Genomic DNA, 16,604 nt, shown 5'->3' on the forward strand with positions numbered 1-16,604 from the left:
AGTGATATATTATATATAGTGATGCATGATGTGAAAGCTATGTGCATGTGTGTCAAAAACCTAAGCGGTTCTTGCCTTTTTCATGATTGCTAACTCAGTAAAGGACCGGCCTTTAAAGCGTTGCTATCATATAAATCCGGCATAGCGGGGTCTGAACCCTCTATAACAGTAATTATAGATTGACGGTATACCTTGAAATGAATCAGAGCACTCAGTATATGATTTTATATAAAAAGAATGCATTTGCTTATCATACAGCATATATACAAAATATGAACAGTTCCAAATAGTGTTTCCTTCTAACAGTACTCCATCTCATCAAGGCTTTACAGCCAAGCAATCATCAATCTTCTAAGCACATTCAAAAAAGTATATAATAGTTGTGTTATGTAGAATAGGATCAAAAGTACTGTAGTTTCATCTGCATCAATAGCTGTGTATCTATCTAGCAGTTGTGTAAAAACTTGTAGTAATCTTCTTAAAGAAATAGCATAAAAATAACTTCTAAAAAAACTTCTTGCTAACATCTTAACAGAACTTAATGCTGAAAAATTGATTAAGTAAATCACCAGAATATTAAGCATATTACCCATTCTCTGTCATCTCTTCAGCATCTAGAACCATGTGTGGGAAGGTAGCTTCTGCCTCGTGTGTCTTCTCAGGAGATTGGTAGGCTTGTGCAAACTATGAGCTTTCAGCTCCTACTTTTATAGTGATTGGATGCAATATGGCTGCCCAATTTGGAATTTCCCTAAATCCCATGTTCTGATTGGCTGAGATTTCCGTGCGTCAATGCTTTATTATGTTTTGAATACCTAAGTCATAATATTATTGTTTATACATTCCTTAATGACCTTATCTTGTGAGAATTAACGTCATTACACATATGACATTTGATTATCAGATCATTTCTGATGCAGTAAATAAAAATGGACGTCACCAGCCATCTTGTCTGCTGGTTGACTTATTTGCCCCAGACATTGGCACTTTCAAACATTAAACAATATAATTCATGACACATTTCTGATTATGTGTCCTTCTGCTAATTAATTTGGAATGTGTCTGTCCTTTTGCAGACACAAAATCAGTCATATTGATTAAGTAAAAAATTTACAGCAATTAGATGCTTATTGAAGCATACAGGACTTCCCCAATATACTTATTTAAATATAAAAATTATTATATAATTTTTCTTAAAACAATCATATAACATATCATTGCATATTAAAACTTAATTTAAGATAATAACAGCCCTGTGCCTCTGCGTCCCATGTCCCTGTGCGTTTGCGCTACTGCGCATGTGCAGCATGGACAGCCATTGGGACAGGAGGAGGACGGGGCCAGGGGTCGGGCGGGAGAGTGCGCGGGTGGACATGTGCGTGCGCGAGCCGGGCGTGTGTGAGGGTGCACGCAGTTGGCGTGCGCATACGTGTTGACATGTGGCGGTCGCAGGAGGGAAGGAGACCTAGAACCTCTTATTAACGGGCTTAGGTGTATAAGTTTAAAATAATGTTCTAATAATGAACAAATACATTTAATAATTTACACTGGCAGATGTCACTATTTAATCATTTTTAAATAATTGGGAAAAAATCCCTTATTTTTGTTTTATATTAAGATATGTTCCCAAAACATAGCATATGTTATCAGCTATGAGTGTTTAGCTAGCTGAGACGTCCTTCAAGTAAAAAGATCATATAAACAAAAAATGTTTTAGCTTCTAAACTGAAATAATGTTATGAGTTTCACAGCCTGGAATATGCTGAGATGACCCAGAACAATAGTTTAAAGAAGTACTCTAACTTTACAGTTTACAATCAAATTTTGCATAGAACATTAAAATTTAAAACATACACATATGAAAGCTTTTCCTGCATAAATAAACCGCTAGAATTCTGACATGTGTATGTGTTAGGTCTACTTCACAGTACAAGCGCTTTGCTAATGTGATCCTGTAAGGGCTGGTTCACACTGCAAGAGCTTTTTCTAAGCACTTGTGATCTGTAAAGCTCCTGCTAATGTAATGCTATGTGTGTGTTCACTTGAATGATGTGATTTTATAAAAAATTGCCCATAGCATTATATTAGCAAGAGCTTTTCAAATCACTAGCGCTTAAAAAGCTCTTGCAGTGTGAACCAGGCCTAAGGGTTATCTCACTGGAGCAATTCAACTTTTAAAACCTGATACACATGGTGCCGGCAGCATTATCCAGTGACTGTGCTTCCTAAACATGCTGGAATACTGCAAACCCACAAGTGCCCATAAAACTGCAAAACAAAATAAAGGGAAAAAACCCTCAATAAAATCGCTTGGTGATTATAATAGTGTTTGTAGATTAACAAGCCAGTGTGTCCATTATTTACAGTGATGTGAAAAACTATTTGCCCCCTTCCTGATTTCTTATTCTTTTGCATGTTTGTCACACTTAAATGTTTCTGCTCATCAAAAACCGTTAACTATTACTCAAAGATAACATAATTGAACACAAAATGCAGTTTTAAATGATGGTTTGTATTATTTAGTGAGAAAAAAAACTCCAAATCTACATGGCCCTGTATGAAAAAGTAATTGCCCCCCTTGTTGAAAAATAACTTAACTGTGGTTTATCACACCTGAGTTCAATTTCTGTAGTCACCCCCAGGCCTGATTACTGCCACATCTGTTTCAATCAAGAAATCACTTAAATAGGAGCTATCTGACACAGAGAAGTAGACCAAAAGCACCTCAAAAGCTAGACATCATGCCAAGATCCAAATAAATTCAGGAACAAATGAGAACAAAAGTAATTGAGATCTATCAGTCTGGTAAACGTTATAAAGCCATTTCTAAAGCTTTGGGACTCCAGCGAACCACAGTGAGAGCCATTATCCACAAATGGCAAAAACATGGAACAGTGATGAACCTTCCCAGGAGTGCCCGGCCGACCAAAATTACCCCAAGAGCGCAGAGAAAACTCATCCGAGAGGCCACAAAAGACCCCGGGACAACATCTAAAGAACAGTCACTGCAATGGATGTCACATATACACAGGCCTCACTTGCCTCAATTAAGGTCAGTGTTCACGACTCCACCATAAGAAAGAGACTGGGCAAAAACGGCCTGCATGGCAGATATCCAAGGCGCAAACCACTTTTAAGCAAAAAGAACATTAAGGCTCATCTCAATTTTGCTAAAAAACATCTCAATGATTGCCAAGACTTTTGGGAAAATACCTTGTGGACCGACGAGACAAAAGTTGAACTTTTTGGAAGGTGCGTGTCCCATTACATCTGGCATAGAAGTAACACAGCATTTCAGCAAAAGAACATTATACCAACAGTAAAATATGGTGGTGGTACTGTGATGGTCTGGGGTTGTTTTGCTGCTTCAGGACCTGGAAGGCTTGCTGTGATAGATGGAACCATGAATTGTACTGTCTACCAAAAAATCCTGAAGGAGAATGTCCGGCCATCTGTTCGTCAACTCAAGCTGAAGCGATCTTGGGTGCTGCAGCAGGACAATGACCCAAAACACATCAGCAAATCCACCTCTGAATGGCTGAAGAAAAACAACATGAAGACTTTGGAGTGGCCTAGTCAAAGTCCTGACCTGAATCCTATTGAGATGTTGTGGCATGACCTTAAAAAGGCGGTTCATGCTAGAAAACCCTCAAATAAAGCTGAATTACAACAATTCTGCAAAGATGAGTGGGCCAAAATTCCTCCAGAGCGCTGTAAAAGACTCGTTGCAAGTTATCGCAAACGCTTGATTGCAGTTATTGCTGCTAAGGGTGGCCCAACCAGTTATTAGGTTCAGGGGGCAATTTCTTTTTCACACAGGGCCATGTAGGTTTTTAAGGGTTTTTTTCTCACTAAATAATAAAAACCATCATTTAAAACTGCATTTTGTGTTCAATTATGTTATCTTTGATTAATAGTTAATGGTTTTTGATGAGCAGAAACATTTAAGTGTGACAAACATGCAAAAGAATAAGAAATTAGGAAGGGGGCAAATAGTTTTTCACATCACTGTATATATGTAGGGATGAGGCCGGGCTCACACTGGACATAATGACCTGCTGACAATGCACAGCAAGGGACACCTGATTAGGTGATTTGGGAGGAGCTGGGGGTGGAGTATTGATATTCTTGTCATGTCGGATTTCCGTAGAAAGCACTAGTGAGAACAGATGTTGGCCATCTCTCTAAACTGTCATATATAGTATATAGAGAGGTCCAGAAATATTGTGAAATAATATGGATACGGTGACTAGGGACACGTCTGAATGGATCTTATAGACAACATAGAACCTGCAGACATGGCAATTTATTCACTTGTCTACAGCCTGGAAATGCCCTTATTTGTCACATATACACAGAGCCAGGTGTACTGGGGGCTGCAGTATGGATGTACCCCCAAACCAGCCACAATCCCCCATAATCCCTCCCCCAGTCACTGCAATGGATGTCACATATACACAGAGCCAGGTGTACTGGGGGCCGCAGTATGGATGTACCCCCAAACCAGCCACAATCCCCCATAATCCCTCCCCAGTCACTGCAATGGGTGTCACATATACACAGAGCCAGGTGTACTGGGGCTGCAGTATGATTGTACCCCCAAACCAGCCACAATCCCCCCATAATCCCTCCCCCAGTCACTGCAATGGGTGTCACATATACACAGAGCCAGGTGTACTGGGGAATGCAGTATGGATGTACCCCCAAACCAGCCACAATCCCATAATCCCTCCCCAGTCACTGCAATGGATGTCACATATACACAGAGCCAGGTGTACTGGGGCTGCAGTATGGATGTACCCCCAAACCAGCCACAATCCCCCATAATCCCTCCCCAGTCACTGCAATGGATGTCACATATACACAGAGCCAGGTGTATTGGGGGCTGCAGTATGGATGTACCCCCAAACCAGCCAAAATTCCTCCCCCCACACTCACTGCAATGGATGTCACATATACACCATACCTCCCAACTTTTTGAGATAAGAAAGGGGGACACTTAAGCCACACCCCTTCCACACCTCTAACCACTCCCCTGACACACCCCTAGTCCCGCATACCTTAATGTTTTCATAAGAAAAATATGCTGTTTTATAAATCAAACCACACTGGTCCTTTCTATCCTGTTTCATTTTGACTCATATAAACATTTAAAAATAAGAAACATATACATTTAAAAGAAGGGAATAAAGTTTAAAGGCAATAAGATACATTTTTCAGCAGAAAAATGAATATATTTACATAGATCTTTACATCAGTCCCGAAAGAGGGACAAATGAGGAGGACAGAGGGACAGTTGGGAGCTATGATACACAGAGCCAGGTGTACTGGGGGCTGCAGTATGGATGTACCCCCAAACCAGCCACAATCCCCCATAACCCCTCCCCAGTCACTGCAATGGATGTCACATATACACAGAGCCAGGTGTACTGGGGGCTGCAGTATGGATGTACCCCCAAACCAGCCACAGTCCCTCCATAATCCCTCCCCAGTCACTGCAATGGGTGTCACATATACACAGAGCCAGGTGTACTGGGGGCTGCAGTATGGATGTACCCCCAAACCAGCCACAATCCCCCCATAATCCCTCCCCAGTCACTGCAATAGGGGTCACATATACACAGAGCCAGGTGTACTGGGGGCTGCAGTATGGATGTACCCCCAAACCAGCCACAGTCCCTCCATAATCCCTCCCCAGTCACTGCAATGGGTGTCACATATACACAGAGCCAGGTGTACTGGGGGCTGCAGTATGGATGTACCCCCAAACCAGCCACAATCCCCCCATAATCCCTCCTCCAGTCACTGCAATGGATGTCACATATACACAGAGCCAGGTGTACTGGGGGCTGCAGTATGGATGTACCCCCAAACCAGCCACACCTCCCACATAATCCCTCCCTAAGTCACTGCAATGGGTGTCACATATACACAGAGCCAGGTGTACTGGGGACTGCAGTATGGATGTACCCCCAAACCAGCCACACACCCCATAATCCCTCCCCAGTCACTGCAATGGGTGTCACATATACACAGAGCCAGGTGTATTGGGGGCTGCAGCATGGATGTACCCCCAAACCAGCCACACCTCCCCCATAATCCCTCCCTAAGTCACTGCAATGGGTGTCACATATACACAGAGCCAGGTGTATGGGGGGCTGCAGTATGGATGTACCCCAAATCAGCCACAATCCCCCCATAACCCCTCCACAGTCACTGCAATGGATGTCACATATACACAGAGCCGGGTGTACTGGGGGCTGCAGTATGGATGTACCCCCAAACCAGCCACACCTCCCACATAATCCCTCCCTAAGTCACTGCAATGGGTGTCACATATACACAGAGCCAGGTGTACTGGGGACTGCAGTATGGATGTACCCCCAAACCAGCCACACACCCCATAATCCCTCCCCAGTCACTGCAATGGATGTCACATATACACAGAGCCGGGTGTACTGGGGGCTGCAGTATGGATGTACCCCCAAACCAGCCACAATCCCCCATAATCCCTCCCCAGTCACTGCAATGGGTGTCACATATACACAGAGCCAGGTGTACTGGGGGCTGCAGTATGGATATACCCCCAAACCAGCCACAATCCCCCATAATCCCTCCCCAGTCACTGCAATGGGTGTCACATATACACAGAGCCAGGTGTACTGGGGGCTGCAGTATGGATGTACCCCCAAACCAGCCACAATCCCCCCATAATCCCTCCCCAGTCACTGCAATAGGGGTCACATATACACAGAGCCAGGTGTACTGGGGGCTGCAGTATGGATGTACCCCCAAACCAGCCACAGTCCCTCCATAATCCCTCCCCAGTCACTGCAATGGGTGTCACATATACACAGAGCCAGGTGTACTGGGGGCTGCAGTATGGATGTACCCCCAAACCAGCCACAATCCCCCCATAATCCCTCCTCCAGTCACTGCAATGGATGTCACATATACACAGAGCCAGGTGTACTGGGGGCTGCAGTATGGATGTACCCCCAAACCAGCCACACCTCCCCCATAATCCCTCCCTAAGTCACTGCAATGGGTGTCACATATACACAGAGCCAGGTGTACTGGGGGCTGCAGTATGGATGTACCCCTAAACCAGCCACACCCCCCATAACCCCTCCCCAGTCACTGCAATGGGTGTCACATATACACAGAGCCAGGTGTATGGGGGGCTGCAGTATGGATGTACCCCCAAATCAGCCACAATCCCCCCATAACCCCTCCACAGTCACTGCAATGGATGTCACATATACACAGAGCCAGGTGTACTGGGGGCTGCAGTATGGGTGTACCCCCAAACCAGCCACAATCCCCCATAATCCCTCCCCGGTCACTGCAATGGGTGTCACATATACACAGAGCCAGGTGTACTGGGGGCTGCAGTATGGATGTACCCCTAACCAGTCAAAAAACCCCCATGATCCCTCCCCAGTCACTGCAATGGATGGCCCTATTGGGAAATGTGAGAATGGAAAATGATGATGAAATAATTCTGCTGATCTCTGCTGCAATCAGGGATGTTATACTCACTCTAATTCCTCTATCCAGCTTGTTGTCAGAGCCGCCATCAGGACACTGAATTCATCACTCCCCAGCCTGTTCCATGACAGGCGCAGCTTCCTCAGAGTCTGGTTATTCCTTATCCCGGATGCCAGGTGGGGGCAGCAACTGGAGGGCAGAATATTACCCCCCAAACTGTAGGAGAAGAGAAGAATATTACCAGAAAACTGTAAAACCTGCATACAATTTGTGTGATTTATGCTTACATGAATTAAACATTTTCTCTATATATTTATAACAATTTACATTTTTATCAATCATTAAAATGAAAATGCTGTTACACATATGACCACAGCTAGAGGGCAGTATAGTGTTATTGCTCATAAGGAATACTCTTTTTCTCTGTCTTACACAACACAATCCTATTTTCATTTAATCTATTTTATATGATATATGACATGAATATTCAATTATTACCACTTGCAGGCAGCAGTTGGAACCTCATAGATATTAGTGAACAATGTACAGCCCAGCTACAGAGAGTTCAGGTCACCTCACACAGCAGACTGACTCACACAGGAGGGCACCCATCCCCCACATTGTCAGAATAGGGTAAATGGGAAGATTTCTGTCCCATCTATATCAGTATTACAGGGGGTGCCTCTGGGCATGCAGGGGGTGCTTTTTACTTATTAAGCCCAGGATGCCTCCTATCACCTGTGCAGAATGTGAGGTCTGTTTATTATAATCCAGACTGCAGACACAGAGGAGATGTTACCAGAGAATTACAGGAGATTCCATCATGTCCTAAATAAAGGTGTCCCTACATTGATATCAGGAATTGCAATTAGTCTTTGCTTACATGTGAAATAGTGCTGAAAAAAAGCATTTCTGTTACAGGAAACACTTTATATCACTGAGGGAGCTTACATGGATTTTCATATGCCTTTTTCACACACCCTGCTAAGTAAATAGTTATATATAGTGATGCATGATGTGAAAGCTATGTGCATGTGTGTCAAAAACCTAAGCGGTTCTTGCCTTTTTCATGATTGCTAACTCAGTAAAAGACCGGCCTTTAAAGCGTTGCTATCATATAAATCCGGCATAGCGGGGTCTGAACCCTCTATAACAGTAATTATAGATTGACGGTATACCTTGAAATGAATCAGGGCACTCAGTATATGAGTTTATATAAAAGAATGCATTTGCTTATCATACAGCATATATACAAAATATGAACAGTTCCAAGTAGTGTTTCCTTCTAACAGTACTCCATCTCATCAAGGCTTTACAGCCAAGCAATCATCAATCTTCTAACCACATTCAAAAAAGTATATAATAGTTGTGTTATGTAGAATAGGATTAAAAGTAGTCTCATCTGTATCAATAGCTGTGTGTAACGATTGGTGTTAGCAAGAACAAAGTTTCTGATTATCAGGTGATCTGCAGTATCACCTATAATACAGATATATAGATACTGATGTGTTAGCTAAGCAATGCTAATAGACCACTAAGAAGTGACGTAACCTAATCACACTTTAATGCACTAAGTGTGGTGATTGGTGTAACAGTAGTACTGGCAGTATTTGCACTACCACACCAGAGGAGCTGGTGGGCACTACCCGTACTGTACCTCTCACCAGAGACAGGGGGTCCCTGCTGAGAGTAGAGAGGTCAGACAGATCAGATCGGCAACAGACAGACAGGTCAGGTACAGAATCGACAGACAGAGGCAGAAACGAGTATCAAGCAAGGTTGGCAACAAGGTCAGATGGGCAGAGGTACAAAATCAGGAGACAGAAAGAGAACGGTAATCAGGCTAGGTTGGCAACAGGATCAGATAGGCAAAGATACAGAATCACTGAGAGTAAGATTGGTCAGAAATAGCCAGAGTCATACACAGATAATAACAGTAATTAACAATATTAATTAAAGCTATCAAGTTGATTCTAACTTAGTGGTAATTCCCAGCTCCTGCTGGTTCTAACACACTAGGGAACTGACTAAGGTCTGAGCGCTAACACAAGGTATTCACGACAGCAGACAACTTGCAAGTGAAGCCAAGAGGCTTAAGAAGCGGAGGAGACCCCCAAGGCACGCCCACCAGCCTTCGGCCAATCAGGAGCGGCGAGCGTATCCTCTGACGTCAGCCGGCCAGCCGGTCAGCAGACGCGCCTCCTCCTGGCATAAAGATCCTGACGGTGAGTGCGCGCACGCGCTAATGTGCCCCTGAGCACAGCAGAGACATGTGTCCTCGGCGTACTAGACGCCTGGGACACGGAAAAACCAGCAATGACCGCGGTGGACCCACCGTCCACCGCAGCCGACATGCGGTTACTCCCCACACCCGTCCTCGGCGTGCTAGACGCCCGAGGCGCAGGGAGGCTGGCAAGCAGAGAACCAGAAGCAGCTGCGGTGGTACTGCTATCCACCGCAGCTGATATGTCACTATTCATTACAGTACCCCCCTTGAGGCGTGGACACGTACCACGCGGTTTCTCATGGTGTAGTTCATGAAAACCTTGCCTTAATTCCTCAGCATGCATGCGATGAGCTGGCACCCAAGATCTCTCCTCAGGCCCATACCCCTTCCAGTGCACCAGATACTGAATAGAGTTGCGCACCCTACGAGAATCTAATATCTGCTCAATCTCATACTCGGGTTCTCCATCAATCACAACGGGGGGGTTGGGTTCAGGAGAGGAATCCACATGCACTGCAGGCTTCAAAAGAGACACATGAAAAGACTTCCCACATCTCATACTGGAAGGAAGAGCGATCACATAGGTTACATTGTTAACTTTCTTGGATACCGGGTATGGGCCTATAAACCTAGGGCCTAGCTTGGCTGAGGGCTGTTTCAACGCCAAGTGCCGTGTAGATACCCATACCATATCCCCAGAAACAAATTCCCATTCTGCAGACCGCTTCTTATCAGCATGTCTTTTCTGGGTCACAAAAGCCTTTTCCAAATTTCTTTTCACCATAGCCCAGATGTCCCTCAAAGATCTCTGCCAATCTTCCATAGTAGGGAGAAAAGAGGACACCTCAGGTAACGGAGAGGACTTAGGCAATCTCCCTGAGACCACCTGAAAGGGGGAGAAACCAGAAGAGGCACTCTTCAGATTATTATGTGCGAATTCCGCATATGCCAGGAATTTCGCCCATTCCAACTGAGCATCAGCCACATCGCACCTGAGGAACTGCTCAAGTGACTGATTGACTCTCTCGGTTTGCCCGTTGGTCTGTGGGTGGTAGCCTGAGGAGAATGACAAATTGATTCCTAGATGATGACAAAATGCTTTCCAAAACTTGGACACGAATTGGACTCCCCTATCTGACACCACATTTTCTGGTATCCCATGTAACCTAAAAATGTGATGGATGAAGAGATCCGCCAGTTCCTGAGCTGAGGGGAGTCCGTCCAATGGAATAAAGTGAGCCATTTTGCTGAATCTGTCAACTACCACCCAGATGACAGTTTTACCCTCTGATCTAGGAAGTTCACCCACGAAATCCATGGACAAATGGGTCCATGGTTGCTCAGGCACCGGCAGAGACTGAAGTGTGCCCACCGGAGCCTTTGTGAACGGTTTGTTCCTGGCACAAACCGAACAATCTCTGACGAAGTCCTTACAATCTGTTACTAGGGACGGCAACCACACACACCTAGCGAGCAAGTCCTGCGTTCTAGCCACTCCAGGATGTCCTGCATTCTTATGAGCATGAAACAACTGAAGAATCTGCAACCGGAAATGCATAGGGACGAACAGTACCCCATCTGGTTTCCCTTCTGGACTATCCCTTTGATAAGGACCCAATGCAGACACCCAATCCTCCCATGTGTCGGTGGCTGCTATGACAACTTTCTCGGGCAGGATATTCTCCGGGGCTGGTGGCTGTACTGTCTCAGGCTCAAAATATCTAGACAGAGCGTCTGCCTTGATGTTTTTACTTCCTGGTTTGTAAGTAATGACAAACCTGAACCTCGAGAAAAACAAGGACCAACTGGCTTGTCGGGGACTAAGTCTCTTGGCCCCCTCGATATATTCTAAATGCTTATGATCTGTATAGACCGTGATCGTATGCTCTGCTCCTTCGAGCCAATGGCGCCATTCCTCAAACACGAGTTTGACCGCCAAGAGCTCGCGGTTCCCAATATCGTAATTTCTCTCGGCTGGAGAGAATTTCTGAGAAAAAAAAAGCGCACGGATGCAATCTGCCCTGAAGACCTGAATGTTGAGACAGCACAGCCCCAACCCCTAGTTCAGACGCATCCACCTCCACGATAAAGGGGAGACTGATATCAACATGCCGCAAAATGGGAGCGGAACAGAACAATTCCTTCAATGTTGCAAAAGCAGCATATGCTTCTGCCGACCAATTGTAAGTGTCTGCCCCCTTTTTAGTAAGTTCTGTGAGGGGTGACACCACAGAGGAAAATCCTTTAACAAACTTCCTATAGTAGTTGGCGAATCCAAGGAACCTCTGGAGTGCCTTCAACCCCAAAAGTTGTGGCCACTCCAGTACAGCAGATACTTTACTGGGGTCCATGGTGAGACCAGCAGTAGAAATGACATAACCCAAGAAGGGAACTTCAGAAACTTCGAAGAGGCATTTCTCTAGTTTTGCATATAGAGAGTTCTGTCTCAGTTTTTTTAACACATACTTCACATGTTCCCTGTGTTCAGCTAAACTGGGTGAAAAAATGAGTATGTCGTCCAAGTAAACGAGGACAAACCGCCCTAAAACCTCCCGAAAGACCTCATTGATCAACTCTTGGAAGACGGCTGGAGCGTTACATAACCCGAAGGGCATAACCAAATATTCATAGTGCCCGTCGGCTGTGTTGAACGCCGTCTTCCATTCGTCACCCTCCCTTATGCGGACCAGGTTGTATGCCCCTCTGAGATCAAGTTTGGAGAAGATACTGGCATTAGTAACCTGGGAAAACAAATCATCTATCAAAGGGAGTGGATAACGATTCTTTACAGTAATTTTGTATAACCCTCTGTAATCAATACATGGCCGAAGTCCACCGTCCTCCTTTTCTACAAAAAAGAAACCCGCTCTGGCCGGAGACTGTGAAGGACGGATGAACCCTTTAGCCAAATTTTCTTTAATGTACTCCTGCATAGCAAGTTTCTCAGGGCCAGACAAGTTATACAAATGGCCTCTAGGGGGCATACAACTTGACCTCAACTCAATAGCACAGTCAAAACTTCTATGCGGCGGAAGTTTATCTGCAGCTTTGGGACAAAAGACATCAAGGAAGTCATTATAATGTGCGGGCAATCCTTCCATCTGAACCTTGGTGGCACAAACAGCAACTTTCTCCAAACAATGATGATGACAGTGAGATGACCAGCTTAATAGCTGACCAGAACTCCAGTCAATCTGGGGGGAATGTTATTGTAGCCATGGCATACCTAGAATCACTGTAGAAGTAGCCATTTTGAGCACAAAGAACTGTATTTGTTCTTTATGAAGTACTCCCACTTGGCATAATAATACAGGAGTCTGTGACAAAGGTTGTTTCCCCTGAAGTGGAGATTCATCCACTGCAGTTACAAAAATCTGTCTGTCTAGGGAAACAATGGGAACTCCCAATTTCATAGCAAAGTCAGAGTCTATGAAATTGGCTGCGGAGCCCGGGTCTATGAACACCTGGGTAGATAAGACTCGATTCTCCCAGGTAATAGAACACGGGAGCAGCAGACGATTTCTTTTAGAGGTAAGACAGGCTCGCCTAGGGTAGTACCCCTAGCTACACCTAGGCGGCAGAGTTTTTCCGCCTTCTTGCGGCAATTCTGTACCACATGGCCCTTCTCTGCACAGTACAGACAAAGTTCCTCAGTTAGTCTCTGACTCCTCTCTACCTCCGACAATTTAGAATGTCCGATCTGCATCGGCTCATCCCGGGGAAGAGAAGGAGACGGTGAGGAACTGGCAACAGGCATTGATCTCCCCGAGAGTCTACCTCGGATTTGTCTCTGATAACGGACCCGGCGATCTATCTTAACCGCCAATGAGATCGCGTCATCAATGGTTTTGGGCTCAGGATGACTTAACATAAGATCCTCCACTGCATCAGATAACCCTGTCACAAAACAGTCTAGTAAAGCAAACTGTCCCCACCTAGCCGACACAGCCCATCTTCTAAACTCAGCAGCGTATGCCTTGACAGTGTTATGCCCCTGCCTGAGGGTTTTAAGTTTCCTTTCTGCGGTCACTGCGATATCGGGATCGTCATATATAATTGCCATGGTTTTAAAAAAATTGCTGTACAGAGGTAAGGGCCTCATGACCAGTGGGAAGACTGCAAGCCCATGTCTGCGAATCCCCGGATAACAGAGTTTTGATAAATGTCACTCTCTGGCTTTCTGACCCTGAAGATGTAGGTCGTAACTCAAAATAGGAAAGGCAGCGGTTCCTAAAATTCTGAAAATCCGACCTATGCCCTGAAAACTTTTCAGGGAGAGGTATTCTAGATTCCATAACCACAGGGGATGGCACTGGTGCATTAGTTGCCTGAAGGGTCCGTACCACTTCAGATAACTGGTTGATCCGTGTCTGTTGAGTGTTAACCGTGTTGGTTAGGCCATTAACGGCCGTGGTTAACAGTTCCACATGGCTGCACAGTGCCTCCATAGACATCAGAATCAGAATCAATTTTATTTTGCCAAGTAAGTTTGCACCTACAAGGAATTTGTCTTGGCAGTTGCTTAACAAACGCAAACAAAAACAATACAAAGACAGACAGTGTGTATATTACAAGTCAAGGACATTTATGCAAGTATAGTGGCAGTAAGCAATGTGAGAATTGTTCATTTACAGTTCTGTGCTGATTACTATCAAGTCCTGGCAGCTCTAACGTGGTTCAGCATTAAGTATGGCTACCGCTTGAGGAAAAAAGCTGTTCCTGTGTCTAGAGGTTTTGGTAGCGATTGACCGGAATCTTACTCCTGAAGGCATGCGCTGGAAGATGGAGTGAGCTGGGTGAGAGGGGTCAGAGGCAATTTTGGTTGCTCTCTTTCTGCACCTGCTAGCGTATAGATCCTGCAGGGAAGGTAAGCTACAGCCAATTATCCTTTCCGCTGTTCGGATGATGCGCTGCAGCCTCCCCTTTTCTAATGCTGAGCAGGAGCCGAACCATACAGTCATAGATGATGTTATGGTGGATTCGATAATTGAAGTGTAGAACTGCACCATTAAATTTTGAGGTAGGCCAAACTTTCAACTACCGTAGATGGTACATCCTCTGTTGCACTTTCTTGACAATAGTGGCAGTGTTGTTGTCCCATTTTAGGTTGTGTGAGATTGTGGACCCAAGAAACTTCAATGACTACCTGGGTTATTGTGGATCCATTTATGGTTAAGGGGAGGTGCTAGGGGGGGGAGATCTCCTATTATCATTTCCATGGTTTTGAGAGCATTTAGTTCCAAGTTGTTGCTGCTGCACCAGGAGGAAAGCTGTCCCACCACATGCCTGTATGCAGACTCGTCCCCGTTTTCTATGAGACCAACTACTGTTGTGTCATCTGCAAACTTCAGAACCTTAACAGATGGATCTGTGGAGATGCAGTCATTGGTGTACCGTGAGTAGAGCAGTGGGGAAAGCACACATCCCTGGGGTGCACCAGTACTGACTGTCAGAGAGCTTGATGTGTGTTTACCAAGTCTAACATGCTGTCTCCTGTCGGTTAGGAAATCGGTTATCCATTTACAGATGGATTCAGGTATGTGTAGCTGGGAGAGCTTGCTGTGTAGCAGAGATGGCATTATGGTATTAAATGCAGAGCTGTAATCAATAAATAAAATCCTGGTGTAGGTTCCTGGGGTGTCTAGATGCTGTAGTACATAATGCATACACATGTTCACGGCATCATCTGCGGATCTATTAGGCCTGTAGGCAAATTGCAGAGAGTCCAGCAGGGGATCTGTGATAGATTTCAGACAAGCCATTAACAGTTTTCCGAATGCTTTCATGGTCAATGATGTCAGGGCAACAGGCCTGTAATCATTTTAAACATGTAGGTTTTGAATTTTTTGGAATTGGTACAATAGTTGAGCTTTTAAAACAGGCCGGAACAATTGAGAGTTCGAGGGAGCTAATTGATCAGCACAGAGTTTCAAGCATTTCACAGACACAGTGTCTGGCCCCATTGCTTTCCTAGTGTTTTGTCTTTTGAAGAGTCTATTTACATCTGATTGGCATATTGTTAGAGCATGCACATCTGGGGACAGGTCAATAGATTGTGTCTGGCCTCCTGTGTTGTGTAGATGCTGAGGCACCGCAGGGGGTGGAGACCTTGGCTGGCAGGAGGAGTGTTCAGTTTGCCTGTTGCAGAGATGGAAATTATGCTAATTGACTTGGTGTGTTTGGCTTTTGTTGCTAGTGTCAAACCTGCAATAAAATGTATTCAGTTCATTTGCAAGCTGCAGATTGTGTAGTGAGGGGGGAGATCTCTTCCTGTAACTGGTAATTTCATGCAGAGATTTCCATATTGTGAACGAGTCGGCGTTGGAACATTGTTTCTCAAGTTTTTTAGAATAATCTTTTTTTGCGTCAGTAATGGCTCTCTGCAGTTTGTATTTCGCAGCTTTGTAGAGGACTTTATCGCCTGTACGATATGCACTTTCTTTATCGAGGCGCAGCTTCCTAAGATGTGATGTAAACCAGGGTTTATCGTTATTGTACCTGGTGCACTTTTTTGTAGGGATGCAGGACTCTTCACAAAAGGTAATATATGATGTCACAGCGTCAGTGTATTCATTTAGGTCACTGGAGGATTCTTTAAATATATTCCAGTTTGTTAAATCAAAGCAGCTCTGTAGTTTTTCTACAGCTTCACTCGTCCATTTCTTAACTGTGGTCACGACAGGTTTGGCAGTTTTTAGTCTTTGGATGTATGTTGGGATAAGCTGTATAACAGCATGATCCGAGTTCCCCAGAGCTGCCCTGCTGACAGAGTGATACGAGTCCTTAATCGTAGTGTAACAGTGATCGAGTGTCTTACATTCTCTAGTTGCGCTTGTGACGTGTTGCCTGTATTTGGGGAGTTCTTTGGAAAGGTTAGCACTGTTGA

The 16,604-nt window shown here is 44.8% G+C and overlaps 1 protein-coding gene across 2 annotated transcripts in view; it reads right to left on the minus strand.

Moving 5' to 3' along the window:
• Positions 1-16,604, minus strand: part of LOC137532290 (NACHT, LRR and PYD domains-containing protein 12-like) — a 362,324-nt gene that overhangs the window by 100,074 nt on the left and 245,646 nt on the right. For both annotated transcript variants that reach the window (XM_068252670.1, XM_068252660.1), the window contains one exon: positions 7,543-7,707. In XM_068252670.1, the coding sequence (XP_068108771.1) occupies positions 7,543-7,707 (165 nt within the window). The remainder of the gene's footprint in view (positions 1-7,542; positions 7,708-16,604) is intronic.

The sequence above is a fragment of the Hyperolius riggenbachi genome, chromosome 1, assembly GCF_040937935.1.
Source record: "Hyperolius riggenbachi isolate aHypRig1 chromosome 1, aHypRig1.pri, whole genome shotgun sequence".
NCBI lineage: Eukaryota > Metazoa > Chordata > Amphibia > Anura > Hyperoliidae > Hyperolius > Hyperolius riggenbachi.